The sequence below is a fragment of the Neolamprologus brichardi genome, chromosome 3 (assembly GCF_056152115.1).
Source record: "Neolamprologus brichardi isolate AB-2024 chromosome 3, ASM5615211v1, whole genome shotgun sequence".
In the NCBI taxonomy this organism is placed as follows: domain Eukaryota; kingdom Metazoa; phylum Chordata; class Actinopteri; order Cichliformes; family Cichlidae; genus Neolamprologus; species Neolamprologus brichardi.
Window position 1 is genome coordinate 14,124,548 of NC_142106.1, and position 20,175 is coordinate 14,144,722.

Sequence of the window (20,175 nt, forward strand, 5' to 3'; positions counted from 1 at the left end):
ATGTGAAGCAGCAAAGTTAATAAATTCAAATATAAAGTGTTTTTTTCACTGACTTAATTTCATGGATACAAATACAAAACAAATTCATTGTTCGGGGCAAAGTACTACTTTAATAGATATAAATCAGGTTTTTATCATATATATTAGTTCTTTAGACAAATTTTAAACGGCATTTTTGTACATTGTTTCCATAAAGACAATGATGAATCTGTGCCTGTCATAAAAACTGACAACAAATGGATCAGAGCCACATCTGTATGTTTTAAAGAACAATCTAGTGAAAGCTAGCTTGCTGTGACAGTTGACTCTTTAGCTGCATCGTAACAAATGCAATGTACTACAGGCTCACAGGTAAACAATTCTATCAGTACTTTCAAAGTCTTAAAACTGTAAATTTTCTGTGGATTTATAATTGATAAGTTGACTGTGTTGTGCCCCCTGGTCTGACAGGTGGCTGGGAGGTGTGCAGTCCTAGATCCTGCAGCTGTGTATTAAAATAAAGAGGCACAGTTCATGAGCTTGTTTACAGTTTCAACTGCAGGATTTATTCTGCAGATTTGCCTCCGAAGAGGGTTTACGTTCCTCCTGAGCATTGTGCGCCATCTAGTGGTATCTTTAAGTAATGCCATAGAACATGTAAAGTATAGCGGATAACACTGATTCAGCAAATATAATAAGACATAATAAGCACAAAAAATATAACGGGGGTGTCCATTTTTTTTTTACCTTGTTTGAAGACATGAACTGAACTTAAATCCCCATAAGTTATGAATGCTCTTCTATTCTAGTCAATTCAATTAAATTTTATTTATATAGCGCCAAATTACAACAACAGTCACCTCAAGGCGCTTTATATTGTACAGTATATCCATTAATAATACATATGGTGAAAAACCCAACCATCATATGACCCCCCTATGAAAAAACACAACAATCAGAAGACCCCCTATGAGCAGCACTTTGGCGACAGTGAGAAGGAAAAACTCCCTTTTAACAGGAAGAAACCTCCAGCAGAGCCAGGCTCAGGGAGGGGCGTCCGTTTGCTGCGACCTACTGCTTCTTATCCCTTAACTTTTTAACTATTAGTTTAACTCATATTTCTGGCTTAAACACACATTTTTAACCTTTTGCAAATGCTTTAAAGTGTTTATGTTTGAAAGTGTCAACAGTCAGTGCTGCAGAGAATTGTCTTTGTTGCAGAACCAAAAGTGACCACTAGCAGAGTAATATAAAGGTTGTAACAGAAGTAGTGGCTTAAAAGCAAATGGTGATTTCTCAATTTCTATTTAAAGTCTCTATTTTATTTTCTTGTAGCGTATTGTACCCTCCTTCTAACGAGGAGTGTATCAACTTTATCATGACCATACATTGCAAATGTTGTTAAAAATAAACTTTAGCAAAAAAACTAATACATTTGGTTTGAGTGCAAATGTCTTGGCCTCTCAGTTGGATATTTGAACATATTCTTTTGTTATTGCAAAATTCAAACTAGATCTGATCTGATTTACAGTCTCCAAGGTGAAGCTTGAGCACGCCCTTATTATGCAGCTCCACCCAGTGGGAAAACTCTTTTGGCATTGCATGGACTTTCCCATTATAGGGTACATTATCATAGTAGTGGTTAGTCAGGGGAAAGAGTCTATCTGGGTGATTACTAAATGGCCAGAATCCATACAGATGCACCGTTTCACAAAATTCCAGTGCCAGGCTAGTCATAAATAATCCAGTGCTAGGTCGATGTTCCTTTAACCCCAGAGATTCCCAGAATTTGACCAGTCTTTCGAGATACGTAGGGTTTATGAAGATTGGTTGGATAGGGATATCCATGTCCTCAATGGCATACACAGCCCGCTGGCACACTGGACGACTAAAACCATAGGAGAAGCAAGGAAAGAGGAGCAGGGAGTTGCCATACTGTTGGAGACTGTCTGCAAACGCCCGGCGACGTCCCATCAGTGACCCATACCTGCAAATTAATGCATGACTTAAAGCAACAAGACATAAACTAACAAGTCAGTTCAATGTCAGGTTCATTAATTGCTCACTTATTCATGAAGATGCTTGGGTTTGCTGTCACAAGGTTAGTCTTCCTGCCGACATCATTGTGAAATTCATTTTCCAGAGGAGGCAGGTTGCACCTGAAAAAACATGAAATATTACTTACAGAGAGAAGAGTCCTCATCACGATTTCCATTCTGTACAGTGAACATCTTTCTCACCTAATAACAAAATCAGCTGAATCAATCATTTTTCCACAGCCGCTGTTTGTTAGAATCCCACCGCTCCCAACAATTGAACAAGTGTCCCATCTCTTTTTTGAGAAAGGATTCTCCTGGAATTGACATCAACAGATTATAAATAACAAAGAGCAACATTTACAGTGCTTGTAACATACAGTGTGTGAAAGACAACTACTCATTGTATTTAGGAACTGATGTGATTTAATCCTTTAAGGATGATGACAAAACGTAGTCATATCATGTTTGAAAATTTGAAGAACAACAGAGACATGAAACATGCAGCAAATTTTGTCTTAGTTCATACTAGTTCATTCATAAACAACAAATTACAAGACCGGTTCCTGTGTTTAGGAATAACATACTTTTATGAAGATTTTGAAAAGGTCCGGGGTCACAGAGATGACACTCCTGTCCTTGTCACAAACAATCTTAGATCCCACTGGAGTGTTTTCCTGAGTGACAATGCCATCGTTGGATCCATTGCAATTGATGCTCAGCTGTAATCTTGATAAATTAAAAACAAGATAAAAAGATAAGATAAGATAAGATAAAACTTTATTAATCCCTCGGGTGGGTTCCTCTGGGAAATTTGGTAAAATAAAAAATAAAAAAAAATAAAAGAAAGCATAAAAAGTGTGAAATTAGTTTTGGTGTTGAGATGATAGATTTGCAAGACAGTAAAAACTTAAGGCGTGGAAAAATCAGAGACAGATAAAGTTCACAACAGTTCATAACAGTAATTTTATGAGAAACCAAACGCAGACAAAAGGAGACAAAACTGAGATTAAGTCAGAGTGCATTTTTTATTAAGGCATATTTACAAAACTAGGAATAAAAAAGATAAAACTAAACTGAGGAACATTTAAATTAGGTATTTAAATAAATAAACACAAACCCCTGAAGGGTAGGAAGAAACCTTGGTATATCGTGGAAACAAGAAAACACGAGGAGTTAGTCACTGGAGGAAAACTGGAGGAACACAGGAGGAAATGAAGCTGAAAATATTTTTCAACTTATCTTTGCTAACAGCATGACTCAGATATTCTAGGATCTGGATATAATAGTTCCAGCCAATTCAAGAAGTCAAGATAGATTCTTTAAATTTAGGCAGTCCTTCAAAGTAGCAAATGATCCTAATGTCTCTGATCAGGGTAAACAAATGATGCCCTCTTGAAAGTGAGAGCTCTCTTATTTTGTTTTTTTCTTTTGCCTGTCCCATTTGGTTCTTTAGCCGTCAGAATTGTTGTCTGAAGACCAACAAGGATACCCAATGGATTTATTTTGCCAAATGGATCATCGTGGCATTGCCGTATTGGTCCATTTGATTGACCTTTGTTTTTATTATTTATTTTATTTTATTTTCAGTTGTTACAGACTGGACAGACATGAGTGAGGGATAGGAAAGGGAGAAAGAAAGAGGAAGGAAAAGAAAAACAGAAGGGGAGAGGGACAGTGAGAAAGGGAAAAAAAATCTCCTGGATCACCTGTTGGGAGAGAAAGAATAGAAAACAAGCAAAAAAAAAAAAAAACAAAGCAACATACTAAACACAACACCATCGCATTAATCTAGCTAAGTGTAAACAGCAGTAAATACTAAATATTGAATGTTGTTGTGCAGCACGCAGGACAGACAGCCCACAATGTGCTTTGAAGTAGCAGCCAAGAAAGGTGTAATTTAAGTCTATGAACAGTGAACACCCGTGTGCACACCTGTGTGGATCAGCGCGCTTGTATTCAAATGGTTTCCCCATGTAATGGTCTGCAAGAGGATGTAGAGAGCCACAGCCCCGTCCCCCAGGACATGAAGCAGGCATGGAGGAGATCCAGGCCCCAGACATCCAGAGGCCCCAGAGTGCGAGAGCCCAAGGAGGACCACCGGAGGGGTATCCGTGCCACCCTCATGGGAAGGGCTGATCCCCAGAAGAGGGGTCACCCAGTAGCCCCCGAGCAGAAGCCAGAGGGGGCTGCACCGGCGTGCCCGCCGGCTCTGCCGGCAGCCAGCTGTGCCAGAGTGAACCGAGCCGCAGGCCCAGAGGCCGGAGGCCCGAGGGTCCCCCGCGCCCCGGAAGAGGCCTGACTGAGCAACAGGTGCCAGGCCCCGCCAAGTAGCCACCGCGAGTGAGCTGGTACATACCTGAGCGCCCAGCCCCGGACACCAAGAACCACCAATGCACCGACCCCTGAGGGCATCAGTCACCGGCAGGGAGTGTGGTGAGGGGAGATAGGCCTCCACACTTGGAGGGCCTGGAAGTTCCCAGAGAGGTGGAGTCTAAGACCCGATCTGACATATAGACACAGACAAACAGGCACACACAGACACAGACATGCATTCCCACCCTGTTTTTATATGCACACATATACAAACACTCAGCACTCACCCAACGTAGGGATAAACATAAATGGACATGTACACACAATCACACTCCCCAAACATACTCTATACCCCGGGTCCAGGTACCCTCGCCCCCAGAGGGGGTGGAGGCAAGCAGACCGTCCCAGGCTCCGCAGCAGCAGGGATGCAGTGTTGCTGCGTGTTGCTCTAAAGTGCATTTAAAACAAGGGAGAGCATGGTGCTGCTGCCAGAGAGCAGCAGGTGTTAGCACGGCCCCTCCCGAGAACCCTCAATGTCTACATGGATTTAAAATTGAGAGGTGGGCACCGGCGCCAGAGGTAGGTTTGAATACACAGACCGTCCACTTGACGCCGTTAACGTGCCCACCCTCAAGGCCCTATATATATGTGTGTGTTATGAGAGTGTAAGTAATGTGGATGTCTAAGTTGTGAGATAAAATTGAGGCACAGGTGGCCAGAAGGGGACAGGGGGGGGAGGGAATGTCTCCCCTGCACCCTGGTGACACACCCGCACCCCAAGGCCCTACCTGTGTGGGTGGGTGTGGTGGAGCGGGAAGAGGGAGGAAGCTGGGGATGGGGACGAAAAGAAGGGAGGGGAGGATGCCCCTCCCTAGGGCCAGCTCCCCCGCTGATCCCAGTAGGCAATCCCATCCTCTGGTACCCACCAAGGCAAGGGAGCCCAGGCCCATCCAGACCGGGGCCTACGGCAGCAGCACCGCCAAGCCCCACAGGACCGGGGGCAGCCCACCCTACCCCACCGCAGAGGAAACTGTACCCACCCCAACATTCAATCATCTCCCAGACTACACAAGACAACAGACACCCAGGTTAAGTTTATTCTCCACCTCTCCTATGTCTCTCCCCCACCTGCAGAGTGGACTCCTGCAAGGATGGAACAACCTCCCTGCCAGTTGAAGAGCCCCCCAGTTAGGCCGATGCACAAGAGGCCCCCTGCGCCAGGGCTGAGCCCCCATGCACCCACCCGCCCACAACCTCGGCGACACACCGACGAGGACCGAAGCCCCCAAGGCCCAGCCAGAGCCCCAGCACGGAGGCGAAGCACCCCCGAACCCCAAACCCCCATGCCTGCCCCGGATCCACTCAGGGGCAGCCAGGCCACCAGGCCAGTAACCTACGTGGAGCAGCACAGACCATCCTCCAGCCCTGCTGCACTCAGCCACGAGGAGAACAACCTCTAAGAGCGACCAGAGCCACTAACCAGGTTATGAACACAACCCCCGGGTTAAGCTCTCCAGGGATAACGTCTCTAGGGGTCCTCCAGGCGCCCTAAGCCCGTCCCAACCTCCACATCAACCACAATAGCTAAGGCGGGACCAAACCACGACCCCCTACCCCCGCAAGGGGATGCAGCCAATCAAAGGAGCCCAGATCGATTGATCTAATGTGGTGGCAGAGGCTATATCGAGACTAATGTGATCTATTAGATAGTTTCTATATTGGCTAGAATTAAGATTTTTTTTTTATTTTCCAGTTCATGAGGACCGTTTTCTTGGCGATGCATAGGGCAGTAAAAACCATGTGGACTGTATTAGTTTCTGTAGTGACATCATCCAATTTTTCAAACAGGCATACTAAAGGGGAGGTTGGAATTTTACATTTCAGACACTTTGATAAGTCTTCACATATCTCGTGCCAAAACTTCTGCACTGGTGGACAGAACCAAAAAGCGTGGATGTAATTGTCTGGTGTATTGCCTTGACAGTGTGAGCAGCTGTTGGAAGATGTAAAGCCCATCTTGAACATAGAGATGGGATTGAACATAGACCTCTCTTAAATGTAACTCAATCTGCCGAGACCATGGAAGAATGATTGTCTTCATACATCTGTACCAAATCACAACTTCAGAGTGGTCTGTTTATCTGGACGTAGCGCTTTTAGTGGGAGAAATGCTTCGTCATTCATCCAAGTGACTTCTTCTGTCTCAGCTGAATGCAGGTTGTCCCGTTTTCATTGTTCATTCAGTGGTGCTAGTTTCAGTCACTGTGCAAATGTGTTGTTTATAAGATTGGGGAAACCTGCAGTCAGCTGAGACTCAAGGAGTTGCTTGGATGAGTGACGAAACATTTCTTCCAATGAAAACACTACGTGAACAGAATTACTTACCTGGATGACTGAGCATGCATCAAGACATATTACATATTACTTCTTATCCTTAATGAATGTTGCGTGTTCTCATTTTGCCCTTGCTCAAGCTTCCCAGAAGCTGGTTTGTCCTACTCTGAGCATTCACGTTCCTGCTCTACTTTCTGGCCCTCCTCTACCTCATCTCTGCTTCCTCTAAAGAGGGCTTGTTCAGATTAAATAGAACAAGAAACCAAAACATTAAAATATGTTAAAAACACGCATAGTAGTTTGGACCTGGAAGAAGAGTTCATACGTCATCAATTAAAGATTGGTTATCCCACCTGCTGTGAATGTTTTAATGCAGTACAGTTATTATTAACATCGCTTGTCACATCCTGTTTATGACAGTTAAAATAAATGACATTTATATAAGTAATAAAATTGTCTTGTGTAAACTGTATGTGGTGTTAAATAGGCCTATACCAGTGTACTTTAGTGTCGGTCATAAGGGTGGTACTTTAAGAGCCATATATTTTATGAGGTGCTCTGAGGAGCTTGGAAAGAAAAAAACTTCTTTAAGTTGCTTGAAGACGTTTCACCTGTCATCCGAGAAGCTTCTTTAATTTAAGGTCAAATGGTGGAGAGTCCCAGATTTAAGCCCTATGGTAGTGTCCCCCCAAAAGGGACAATGGACCCCCTATTGATTCTCTACCTAATCACACGAGTCAAGGTGTGAAAACAGGTGTAGGCCACGATTAGCCAAGGTTTCTTAGGGAACACTCCCATGGGGCTTAAATTCTCTATGCCTCACTCAGCCATCTGTCAAAAAATGCATGATCATTGTTAGTGCAATGGTGATGTGGGAACACGATGTGTGTGTGAACTCAAAAGTCCCAGGATGATAATTGGGTTCATCTGAATATTTGCTTTTCAGTTGGTGAAACATTTTACCACTCATCCAAGTTACTTCTTCATTCTCAGCTGACTGCAGGTTTCCTCAACCTTAAACAGTACCTTTGCATGAATATCAAAACACTTTAATGATTGTTATGATCCAATAGACCATAGGCATTAGAATCATTCACACGGAGTTCTGGATTGGCTGAAATCACACCATTATAAAAGTATCAAAGAGTTACCCTTAGATCCAGCTGGAATTTATTTTTATCCTTAAGGCTATTATGTCAAAATTAACATCACACGTTTGTTTTATCCTTTACCACACACAGTTATGTATTGAAGACTACTAAGAAGTGTTGGAAGTAGTCTATAACACTGACAACAACAGGCACAGACAGAAGCTCCTTCTATGAGGAATTTGAGGGGGATGGTCTGCCTGGACTGCTGATGGCACCAGAAGGTACAAAACGTCTGACAGACTGACTCTGTTAGAAGAAAGAGGCCCATAAAGAAGCTCTCTTCCCCACTTTCCTTTTCCTTCCCCCACTCCCTATCTCTGTATGCAGGCCTGACCAGAGTGCAAGAGGTGGTTGCTATGGTAATGTTTTTTTTTTTTTTCTTGAAAAAGGCTCATGTCTATATAAGGAGACGTATAGAGAGAGGTACAGAGGAAGAAACCTGAGCAGATATCAGACCTAAGGCCACCCTCAATTGTTTCAACCAAGCATGTTAAGATTCTGTTTAAAGGCATACACTGCCTTGGTGTGGTGCTCTTTGTTCATTTGGGTCTCCTGAGTGAGCACAGGCAAGGCAGCCGTTTTAACCTTTAACCTTGAATTGATTAATAAATTTAATAAAATGTACTTTGAGCATATTTGTCTTCTTCCTCAAAAACCCAACAATTTTGTAAAACCTTGGGCCCGCTCTTGTCTGTCAGATGACGATTATGTTGTCCTCACTACCGCCTTCCTCTCCTGAGTGTGAGTCTGCTAAACAAGTAAACCAAACCTTTATTTCTTTCTGGCTGGTCTTAGACTTTTAATTGTGGGCTGGTCAAAGGTCCCCTTTTCACGTGTCTTCTTAACTAAAACTAGTTTAAGCATATTGACGGGAAAATTTGGTTAGCCGATTCGTTTAGCAAATGGCACTTAGCCTTGACTGAAGAGCTTGTTTAAAGACCTTTAGGAGTAATCCTGCCTCATCTGCATTTGAGGATAAATAGCAGCTGTTTCCTGTAGTCTGCCGTCTTCCATGCTCCTACTCACATACTAGCTTCAGGCAGTTTTTATTTATTTATTTATTATTAACCAGAAATTCACATAAAAATAAAACTCAACCATCAATCAATAATATCAGGATGTTAGGTCTTACCTGAATCTGTGGTAATTCTCCTCATGCTTTTTCCACGTTTGATTGTAGAGCTTTTTCACTTCATCAATGACTTCCCTGTAATGCACAAGCATTCCAGTACATTTAGTAACCTTCCTGCACTGGGTGTCTGTGAAAGTTCTCAGTCATCCAGGTCATCGTCTAAGGAGCTTGAAAAGAAAAGCGTCTGGACTTTTAAATTTTTTCTTTAAGACGTTTCACCTCTCACCCGAGAAGCTTCTTCAGTTCAAAGAGCAAATGGTGGATGTGGTGGCAGTGTCCCCCAAGGGGGGTCATGTTGACCATGTTGATGTCTTCAAGAAAAATAAAGAAGTTCTGACACTTTTCTTTCCAAGCTCCTTAGACCTACTCCTTCCTGCAGGGGGCTTACATGACTTAATCTTGACATAAAAAAAATATTTTTTAATGAACAAGTCATTGCAATGTTTGCTCTTACTTGCAGCCTTTACAAAGTTCAGACGGCTTTGGGGCACTTCTTTGAGGAATTGGTCGGTGAAGCTCGACAAAACTGTGAGAAACAAATAAGAGATAAAATTATGACTCTTTCTTGAACCCTTCTTTGGTCTTGTTTTTTTTTTGTTTTTGTTTTTTTTCTGTTGTTCTTGTTTTGTTTACATCTTCCGGGAGGTAATTTGTGATCTTAACTCATTTATTAAATCTGATCCCTGTTCTTGTGTATGTTAAATATTTAAGATATTATTAGAGGGGTATATGAGTTGTTGGAAATTTAAAGATTACAAGTAATGCCTTAATTCACTTGAGAGATGTTTGTGTCAAATATTGTATCTATACACAATGAGGTTTTTGTTTGCTTGTTTGTTTTGTTTTTTAATAGTCTTAAAAATCAACTCAAATATACTAATATAATAATAATAATAATAATAATAATAATAATAATATATCCAACTGTGTTATTGGCAGCTGCTGTGCTATAAAACACAGACAGCTTGGTGCAGGCTAAACAGAATAGAATAGAATAGAATAGAATAATCCTTTAACTCTCCCCACAAGGGGATATTTAGTTAGTCTGCAGTATTGTATTGAAGTCTACAGTATTGCTGTTGTTGATGTTGAACAGTTCCAGAACAGTTTTAGTGTTTACAGTCATAGTTCAGTCACAGTCACATCAGTGGTGCCAGAGATCAGTTTCAATTTAAGATTATGATGGTGTTTGAAAATTAGTGAGTAAGTGTAAAAATCAGAGCTCAAATCTCCGATGTTATTCCCGGGATCTGCTGGAGCCACTCGCCTAGCTTGGGAGTCACATCAATCCAGGCGGTGCATAGGTTGGTCAGTCTGGTCTTGCAGTCCCGGCTGACTGTTCTGTCTACCAGTAGCCTCTGGTATTCTTGCCAATTCCTTTCTGTGTCCCGCTCATGTATTGACCCATGTGCCTGTTAATCTTAGCCGATATGATGCCTGATGCCTCTGGTAGAGGACCCGAGCTTCCATATAGTACTGAGGCAGGTTATTGGTCGGTATTTGGAGGGGACCAGGGGATCAGGACCGTCCGACCGGTTAGCCATTCCGGGTCCAGTTAGCCATTCCGGGTGTTAACTAGCAGCTGCCAGACACTCGTGGAGTGCCTACTGGCTACTAGCGAACCATGTCGGTTCCATACTGGAGACCCTTTCTTGGATGGTTACTGGATCCTGTTCAATAGGGTCTCCCTGGAGAGATCTCCCTTGTATTGTACTGCCCCTTGTATTGTCGCTATGGTCTGCCCTCAGATCCACTAGCCTGGAGGGTACTGCCCCTTGTATTGTCGCTATGGTCTGCCCTCAGATCCACTAGCCACTGAGCATTGCCGTTATGCAAGGTTGCGTCCTTCTCCCATATGCTCTTCCAGTATTGCTCCGTCTCCAGCCTTGGTGGTGCTGTTCTCTTATTATTGTTCCTACTTGTTGCTACTGAGAGTACACTGTGGAGATCTCTCTGGTGTTCCTCCTCAAGCGACTGGCCAAGGCTGTGAGTCTTGGCTTGGCAGTTTCCAAGGCCTTCTCCATGGAGGGTACTGCCCCTTGTGGCTGTTCAACTTGTAGCCTCACTGATCACTGTTGCCGTATTGTAGATACTTGTTAGTGTCGGTAATCTAGCAGACCTTCTGAGGGTACTTCACGTAATCTTGGTACTTCGCATAATCTTGGCCGGCTACGGGGGATCCAGGTTTCAAGCTTGGCCATGATCCTATTTTTCAGGTCAGCTCAACGATCCTTCTCTTGTCGCACTTGGGGCTATGTACCCAATCTCGGGTGGGGGAGATATCATCACCCCTGACCTGGCATCCTGACTCCTCCTTGCTGTAGCATTTATGTTGTACCTCGTCAATCTCTAACTGTGAGAGCAGCCCCTTCTTTCGAATGTTGGAACACTAAGCTACTAGTTGTTTCACCTCATTGTGGATGTTGGGTATCGAAGAATCCATAGGTCCCTCATCCTATTTATATAGCCCCTTCCGCCGGGGTTACTTGCATAGTAGCATTCCAAAATTGCCCTGTTTTGCTCTCTTGCCCACCGATGCCTTCTTGTTCCAGTAGCCCACTTCTCGTCAGGGTGCCCTGGTTCCTCAAAACCTGACGCGGACCTTGTTGATCCGGGCGACGTCCGTGCCTTAATATTTATCTGTCTCACTCATGTCTGCAGTAGGCTCGCTTACCATAGGGGGTCTAGTCTTAGGACCCTTACTGGATACAGACACCCCAGGCAGGAATTGAACTTGCGATCCTCTGTTCCAAAGGCGTGTAGTCTAACCACTACGCTATCCCGCTGCTGGACAGCTGCTGGACATATATATATGTCTTGATGCATTCTCAATCATCCAGGAAAATAAATCTCCAAAAGTTGATTCTGTTCATCTGGACGTAGCGTTTTCTGGGAGAAACGTTTAGTCACTCATCCAAGTGACTTCTTCAGTCTCAGCTGACTGCAGGTTTCCCCAATCTTATAATGGCTTCAATCACAGCATTGTAAGATGGCGAAAGATGTACCCTTAGGCCCCCTCCTCGATTCAGAGATGGTCTTTCCCTTTTCACGTAAATGGCCTCCTTGACTCCACGCTCACGCTCCACGTTCTTCCCTGTCCAGGATGTGTACATCCTCATCCTTGAAAGAGTGTCCACTAGCCTGTAGGTGTAAATAGACGGCAGAGTCCTGGCCTTCTTCTGTGTTGTGCCATCCGATTCGCCAGAGGTTGTTTGGTTTCCCCGATGTATAAATCCTGGCAATCCTCCTGGCACTTAACAGCGTACACTATGTTAATCTGTTTGTATCGGAGGACCCGATCCTTGGGGTGGACCAATTTTTGGAGCAGCGTGTTTTGGGGTTTAAAAGCCACAGAGACCCGGTGTTTCAAAAAAATGCGTCTCAACTGCTCTGATACTCCTGACACATATGGGATCACTACAGGTTTTCACTTGGGCAGCGATTGTCCTCCTGGATCGGCTGGAGCTTTCTTTTGGGGCTTTTCCAGCTTTGACAAAAGTCCAGCTGGGATAACCACATTTACTCAGGGCCTTTTTGATGTGCTGTTCTTCTGCCTCCCTGGCCGCTGTGTCAGTGGGGATGGATTTCGCTCTGTGTTGTAGCGTCCTGATGACACCCAGTTTGTGCTCCAGTGGATGATGAGAGTCAAACCTTAGATACTGATCCGTATGTGTAGGTTTACGGTACATGTCAGCTTTTAGATGTCCCCCATTACTGATGGAAATCTTACAGTCTAAGAAGGCTAACCTGCCACTTTTCATATCCTCCCTGGTGAATTTGATGTGTAAAAAAATTGGTCCACCCCAAGGATCGGGTCCCCCGACACAAACAGAGTAACATAGTGTACGCTGTTAAGTGTCAGGAGGATTGCCAGGATTTATACATCGGGGAAACCAAACAACCTCTGGTGAAGCGGATGGCACAACACAGAAGAGCTACCTCGTCAGGCCAGGACTCTGCCGTCTATTTACACCTACAGGCTAGTGGACACTCTTTCAAGGATGAGGATGTACACATCCTGGACAGGGAAGAACGCTGGTTTGAGCGTGGAGTCAAGGAAGCCATTTACGTGAAAAGGGAAAGACCATCTCTGAGTCGAGGAGGGGGCCTAAGGGTACATCTTTCGCCATCTTACAATGCTGTGATTGCAGCCATTCCCCAACTCTCTGTGAATGGTACTCATGGCCATTGATCAGTGGTCTTTGATCAGTGGGTTTTGGTCAGTGATTGTTGATCAATGGTCATGAGAATTTGCATAATTATGATTAAGGAACTGACCTCACAGGCCATTGTTCCTTCAGTGGGCTGGTTTCAGTCATTATGCAAATGTACTGTTTATAAGATTTGGGGAAACCTGCAGTCAGCTGAGACTGAAAAAGTCACTTGGATGAGTGACGAAACGTTTCTCCCAGAAAACGCTACATTCAGATGAACATAATCAACTTTTGGAGATATACATACATATTTCACTTTTACACTTTACGTCTGCCTTTCATTCAAAATAAAACAGGAAACACAACAGTGGGACAGAAAATAAAAACAAAACTCAGAACAGAACAAGATGAGACAGTAGATCAATATATTATGTATGTTTTTTGTATATCGATATATATATATTAATATTAGGGGTGCAACGATACACAAAATTCACGGTTCAGTTCAATACTTTGGTGTCATGGTTCGATATTTTTTCGATACGAAAAAATGTTCATGCTTTTTTAATTTTTCATTTATTAAAATATATATTTTAACTCAAAAGTACAGTTTTTAAATTTAATGTTGCTGAAACAACAAAGTAATAAAAAAATTAATTTATCTGATCGAGAAATCACTCATCTTTGGAAAAGAGAGTTTATTACAGAGAAATGGCTCTTTCCAAAATAAAAGCTATACTATACGCTTCTTCTGGGCTATATTCTCAGCAGCATATTAAACATATCAGGTCCCCATAAGGAGAATCATGTGCTAACGGCTGTCTAAATGACTCGGGTAAAGTTTGTAGCATGCGTGCTTGTTGTTTTTGTCTGCTTCCACTTGTCTTTGCACTAGGATGATGTCGGAGTAAATGTGCAGTCATATTCGTTGTGTTCCCACTAGTGCTGTCAGCGTTAATCTGAAATGACGTTAACGCAAAACGGCAAATCTCGTTAATGTTAGCTCGTTAACGTGTTGACGCCGTCCAGCCCCATGCACGGGGCGATCCACGGTAGCTCGTTAACGGAGATTTGCCGCGTTGTGGCGTTAACATGATTTCAGATTAACGCTGACAGCACTAGTGGAAACAAAATAAATATGACTGCACACTCTTGGGCTACAGCAACATCTGAAGGTTCAGTACCTCTTTGTAGATTCCCAACTTTGTGGTTTTTCAGCTCTTTACAACACCATACTATATATGACTTTGTATTTCACTTTTATACTTTACGTCTGCCTTTCTTTCAAAATGCATCCTAACTAAAAAAAGTATTGTCAAAAGAAATTAAGTGCAGCCAAATTCATTAGAAATATACTTTTGTGTAATACTACGTAATATACAAGTTATTCATGTCCAGTTATTTACAAATCAGTACCAATAATGTTGTGTAGTCAGAGTAAACCGGACATGTGACTCTAACCTTATTTTCACTGCACAACAAAACTCGTATCAAAAGAACAATGTAAACAAAACAAACATATACCAAATACTATGTTATTCCCTTAGAAGGAAATACAGAGTGAGAGCTGAGGTTTGTGGTTACGTGTGACCACAAACCTCATGAAAGAATGAATGACAAAGACATGAAGACATGTAATTCAGCTTTTACCAGAGTATTTTTTTAACAAATATGAAATGTGTATTTCTACTTAAATTAAGCATGTTTGTATTTCTGCAACCTCAGGCTTATATTAGCATTTTACACAGCTTCCCAACTGTTGGGAAGTGTTTATCACAGTGCCATAAGCTACTTTTCATCAGAATACTTTGTTTTATCTGTAAAATACAAAGGTATTTACTCACTCACCCGTCCTCGAACGTGTACCAGATAAGAGTGGTCAGCAGACTCCCCAAACAGAGGAGATTGATCATAATCGAGAGCTTTTTCCTCATGTCGCTCTAGTGCTTCACCTTTCTTAACACTTAGTTTTAACTCAGCTTTTTTTATGTACTTTTACCTCATATGTTGATACGGTTATATGCCCGGTTTAACTGTCTGGTGGTTTATGATTCATAGAATGAGTAGGCATTCTCAGTTAATCATTACTATAGGAGAAGAAGAAGTCACTTGGATGGGTGACGAAATATTTCTCCCGCTGAAAATGTGTCCAGATGAACAGAATCAACCTTTGGGGATTTTTTTAGCTGGTTGAGCATGCATCAAGATATTTGAGACTCTGTGCCTTATAAAAGCAAAGAAAAACAAAAATCACACACATTGTTTTTATTTGGCACTGTAGAAATAAATTTAAATTGAATTGAATTATTGGTTAATTAAGCGGATACAATTTTTCAAAATGAAAAACGGGAATAACAAAATGAGGCTTGACCGTGTTTCACTGTATCCTTGGAAACACTATACTTCCTGTTTCTTGTACATGACATCTAAAACAAGTTTTTAAAGCAAAAAACATTTAATAATCAACCTTGTGATGTTAACTGTAGAATATAATGTATTAAATTCTTCAATTAAGTTCTTGCATTAAATGACATCACGTAGTGTGTCATTTTCTAATATTAAAAAGTAGAATACATATATAATATAAATAGTAAATAATAATTCAGAAAACTAGTGACCACGACATAGCCGTCAGAAGAAGATGGAAACCTTGTTTTCCTTCTCAGCAAGATACAGACATTCATTCATTCTTAGCAGTAAAGCGCAACACTTCTTTGTTTCCACTTACAAATTCCGCTACAGCACACTCATGGATATAGCCTAGCCAGTGCTCGATTTATGGCTTTTTTAGTGAGCCACAAATACACAAAAGTGGCAGTGCTGGTTCAAAGTTTCACAGTTTTACTACTGTTTGGAATTTTAATATTGTGTGGTAATGCTTCTCTGACTTGCCACCTGCTTGGTAATTATGTTTGAGGCTTTTTCTGAATTCTAATCTTCCTGTTATAAATGTACCTATATGTACAGTGGGGAAATGTTAACTTTAGCCAAACTTCTTAATGGTTTTACAAATCTTTTATTGTGCAGGTCTTCTTTCAGCCAACTGATTACAATATACAGAATTGAGCTTAGTTGACAGGGAACCACACCTCTTTCTGTTCTGTGCTGCTCTTATCTATTCCTTATCTATTCCTTTATGTTCCATTTTATTATGTTCCCCTCCCAATTTTTATTATTATATGTCTCTCTCTCTCTTTCAGTGTGTGTATTATAATGGCAAACTACACACATATAAAAATACTGGAAGCTACTGGGAGCTTGTTACTGTCCCCACATGAAAGCTAGGCGAAGAGGGTGGGGGACAGTAACAGTTGGATCTGGGTTGAAATGAAAAGAACACCAGGCAGAGGTAGTTAACACAAAATATATCTTTATTATAATCAATTAACTCAATAATCATATAAATAGTAACAACAGAAAGAGACAGCACCGCTGCTTTAATGGTAAATCAGACAGGTCAACCCAAAGAGTTCAACAAAGAAAACAACTATAAGGCTCCAACAGAAAAAGACAGCAACGCTGCTATTAACAATAACCAGGCAGGCCACACAAAATAATGGAGGCCGCCATCCCTTAAGGAAAACCACTGCTCAGTTAAGAACTACTCACAAAGAGACACGCACGGTGGGGCTGGTCACACACAGCAGGCCTTTTCCACTACTAGACCAGACTCACACACTAACCAGCACAGAGGAAATCCACCAGAAGCCTCTCCCACATCCACACTGCTCTTCTCCAGCTTATATCACCTCTCAGGGTAATTGGTGGTTGCTACGGCCCTAGCAGGGCCTCCTCCTGAAGGTGCCTGTGTGGGCGTGTCCCACCACCTCTTCTGCCTGAGGTGCCACCTTTCCCTTTTGTGCAGCTGACTCTCGTCAGTAATCAAGGAGATTTAAGCCCAGGGAAAGGTGAGCTCTGGGCCAGAGTGCCATTAGTGTGGTTGCAGCTAGTGAGCTGTGTGTTTGTGTGGTTGCAGCTAGTGAGTTGTGTGTTTCTGTGGTTGCAGCTAGTGAGCTGCTCTTTTTTTGACTTACTTTTTACTTTATTGACCACCGCTTGAGTTGTGTTTGTTTTCCTTAAATGGTGATAGCAGCTCTTTTAGTTGAGCTACTTTAATAAAACTATTTAATTTAACCCTTTTGCCTCCATGACTCCTTTTCCTGACCCGGACACTTTTTGTTACTTCCCCCTTCATCTCCTGGACCCTTTTAGGGGAACGTAACAATGTGGGGGCTCGTCCGGGATCTGAATGGAAGGAACAGCAATTGAGTTTTAGTGAGTTGTTTTCCGGTGGCTTGTTTAGTTGTATTGTATCTGCTGCGCTCTCTCTCCAGTTAGCAAAGGGGAGTGTCTAGCTGAGCGTAAGCTCCTCCTTCAGGCACTCACTTTTTATTTTGCCTTTTTTATTTTCGGAGTAATCCCGGGTGGGGATTAGTTCCCTGTCGGGGGTAGGTGCTTTGTGCACTTGATGCTTAGCCTTTAAAGTTGCCTCGAGCCTGGTACACTCCAGAAGCTAACTAGGCTAAGATTTTAGTAGGCAGGTCTGGGGAGAGGGTGGTATTTTTATTTATTGGTTAACCCTGTGGCTACACATATTTCCCACCTGTTTTTGATTTGTCTGTTGGAGGTGGTTCTTCTTTGTTGTTATTATTAGCCTAAGGTATTTTTTTGTTTTAGTTTTAATGGCTACCTTTGATATTACTGTGTTTCTAGCAAACCCTTCGCTTGTCCAGCTGGACGCCTGTAGGAAGAGGGATTTGCATGAGGTGGTGTCATTCTATGGCATTTGTGTCTGTGCTGATGATACCACTCTGTATTGCTCAGGTAAAAACCTAGAACAGCTTCTGACTACAGCGGAAAAGGAGTTAAATATATTAAAAAACTGGTTTGATGTAAATAAGTTATCATTAAATATAAAGAAAACAAAATTGATTATTTTTGGCACTAGACAAATGAAAAATGTATCTAAAATCAGGGTTAATGGAATTGAAATTGAAAGAGTGTACGAAAATAAATTTCTTGGAGTGATAATTGATGATAAGCTGAGTTGGAAGTCTCATATAAACCATGTGAAAACAAAAATGTCAAAAACCATTGCTATTCTCTATAAAACAAAGCATGTCCTGAACAAAAAAATCATTATACACACTCTATTGTACTCTGTTGCTTCCATATATGACTTACTGTCTGGAGATATGGGGTAATGCATATAAAACGAACACTCTTCCTATTTTCAAGTTGCAAAAAAGAGCTATAAGAATTATAAACCAATCAAACTATATAGAACCAACTAACATTTTGTTTATTAATCTGAATACCCTGAAATTTTATGATTTAGTTGAATATAAAATGGCACAGATAATGTATAAAGCACAAAATAGCTTGCTTTGCCCCAGTACTCAGAAGCTGTTCAAAGTCAGAGAGAGTCAATATGACTTAAGGGGAACAGATTTATTTAAAAAAAACAAGATAAGGACAAATATAAAGCAGAGATGTGTTTCTGTTAGAGGAGTTAACCTGTGGAATAGTTATGACAGTGATTTAAAAAGGTGTAGTTCATTTTCCTTGTTTAAAAATATGTTTAAAAATAGAGTATTAGAAAAATATATATATCAAGAATGAAAAGAGCGAAAAAAAAAAAAAAAAAAAAAAAAAAAAAAACCTCTTGATTCTTTTGCTTTGATGTAGTTACTTACTAAGGTGGAAAGTTTTTTGTTTTTTCTTGTTTGTTTGTTTGTTTGTTTTGTTTTTGCTTTGTTTGCCTTCTCTCACCCCAACCGGTCGCAGCAGATGGCCGCCCCTCCCTGAGCCTGGTTCTGCCGGAGGTTTCTTCCTGTTAAAAGGGAGTTTTTCCTTCCCACTGTCGCCAAAGTGCTTGCTCATAGGGGGTCATATGATTGTTGGGCTTTTCTCTGTATCTATGAAGCGCCTTGAGGCGACATTTGTTGTGATTTGGCGCTATATAAATGAAATTGAATTGAATTGAATTTTATTATTTGCTTCGAGCCCTGTGTACAGGAGCTGCATGCTAAAAGATCTTTTGTTAAAAGGGTTGGCGTAATAAGCAAATGCTTCAGCCAATACCTTTTGATTAGCCTTGTCTCATGCTTTCTTGCTTTGTGGTAAATCTTTGTTCTGTCTTCACTGAGATATTTGAATGCTAATCAATAAACATATCACAATTTACAAAAATTTACAAAATTTAAATTAATGCTGATAGAGTAGTTTAAGAACTGTGTCTCCGAGCGCATCGCAGTGTACCTCAGTGAACATAAGGTGTCCTCATTACAGCAGGCTGCAACACTGGCTGATGAGTTTGCCCTCATCCATAAAACTAGTGTTATTAAGCACGACCGACACGATGCTCAGTGAAGGTTAGTGATGTGCCAGCTACACAGTACCCAAAGGGTGAGGTACTTGTGTCCCATTCCAAGGCAAAAATAAAGTGTTTTTCTGTTTCAAGTCTGGCCATTTAATAGCAAATTGTGAGGCCTACAAACAGAAACAGTCAGTCTTGAGAGTTAGGAGTGTGCCAGCTAACAAAGCCGATACAGGCGTGGTTTCAAGAGCCAAAACAAAGCTCTGTTTCTTCTGCCACAAACCTGGCCACCTGAATAAGTAATATGTGATTAAATCAATAAATGAAGTTTTTAAGCTATGGAGGGGAGTGTTCCAGTTTGACCTCATGGTGGCACGTTTCTCTCTCTCTCTTTAAAGCTCTTGTATTGTCAGTTTTATTAAATTTGGTTCAATTTTATTTTATTTACACAGCACCAGTTCAATAGTTGCCTCAAGGCTCCTGATACTGAAAGACTCTACATTAATACAGAGAAAACCCCAATAATAAGATAACACTCTATGAGCAAGAATTTGTTGAGAATAAAAAGGAAAAGGAAAAAAAACCCTCCATTTTAGCATGAAGAAACTTCCAGCAAAACCAGGCTCAGAGAGGTGCGGTTATCTGCTGTGAATGGTGGGGGTGGGGAGAGGAAGACAGGACAAAAGACACGTTGTAGGAGAAATTAATAATAATTAATCCAGAGAGGTGTATAAACACACAGTGGCTGAAAAAC

General features: G+C 41.7%; 1 protein-coding gene across 1 annotated transcript; it reads right to left on the bottom strand.

Annotated features, from left to right (window-relative positions):
- Nucleotides 1–946: 946 nt before the first annotated feature.
- LOC148103582 (alpha-2,8-sialyltransferase 8E-like) lies at nt 947–15,125 on the bottom strand. The gene is made up of 7 exons (XM_087838754.1): nt 14,951–15,125; nt 9,403–9,474; nt 8,949–9,023; nt 2,603–2,744; nt 2,220–2,332; nt 2,046–2,138; nt 947–1,966 (listed from the first exon to the last, which is right to left on the bottom strand). Exons 1-7 carry the CDS (start codon nt 15,034–15,036, stop codon nt 1,489–1,491), a joined length of 1,059 nt encoding a protein of 352 aa, XP_087694880.1. The 5' UTR covers nt 15,037–15,125; the 3' UTR covers nt 947–1,488.
- Between the last annotated feature and the right edge of the window lie 5,050 nt (nt 15,126–20,175).

Excerpts from the sequence above, each read along its gene's own strand:
- LOC148103582 (XM_087838754.1), bottom strand. The coding sequence starts at position 15,036 with ATGAGGAAAAAGCTCTCGATTATGATCAATCTCCTCTGTTTGGGGAGT. Across the intron at positions 2,333-2,602 it reads TTTTCAAAATCTTCATAAAA|GAGAATCCTTTCTCAAAAAA; the intron begins GTATGTTATTCC and ends TGTCAATTCCAG. Across the intron at positions 2,139-2,219 it reads TCAGCTGATTTTGTTATTAG|GTGCAACCTGCCTCCTCTGG; the intron begins GTGAGAAAGATG and ends ATGTTTTTTCAG.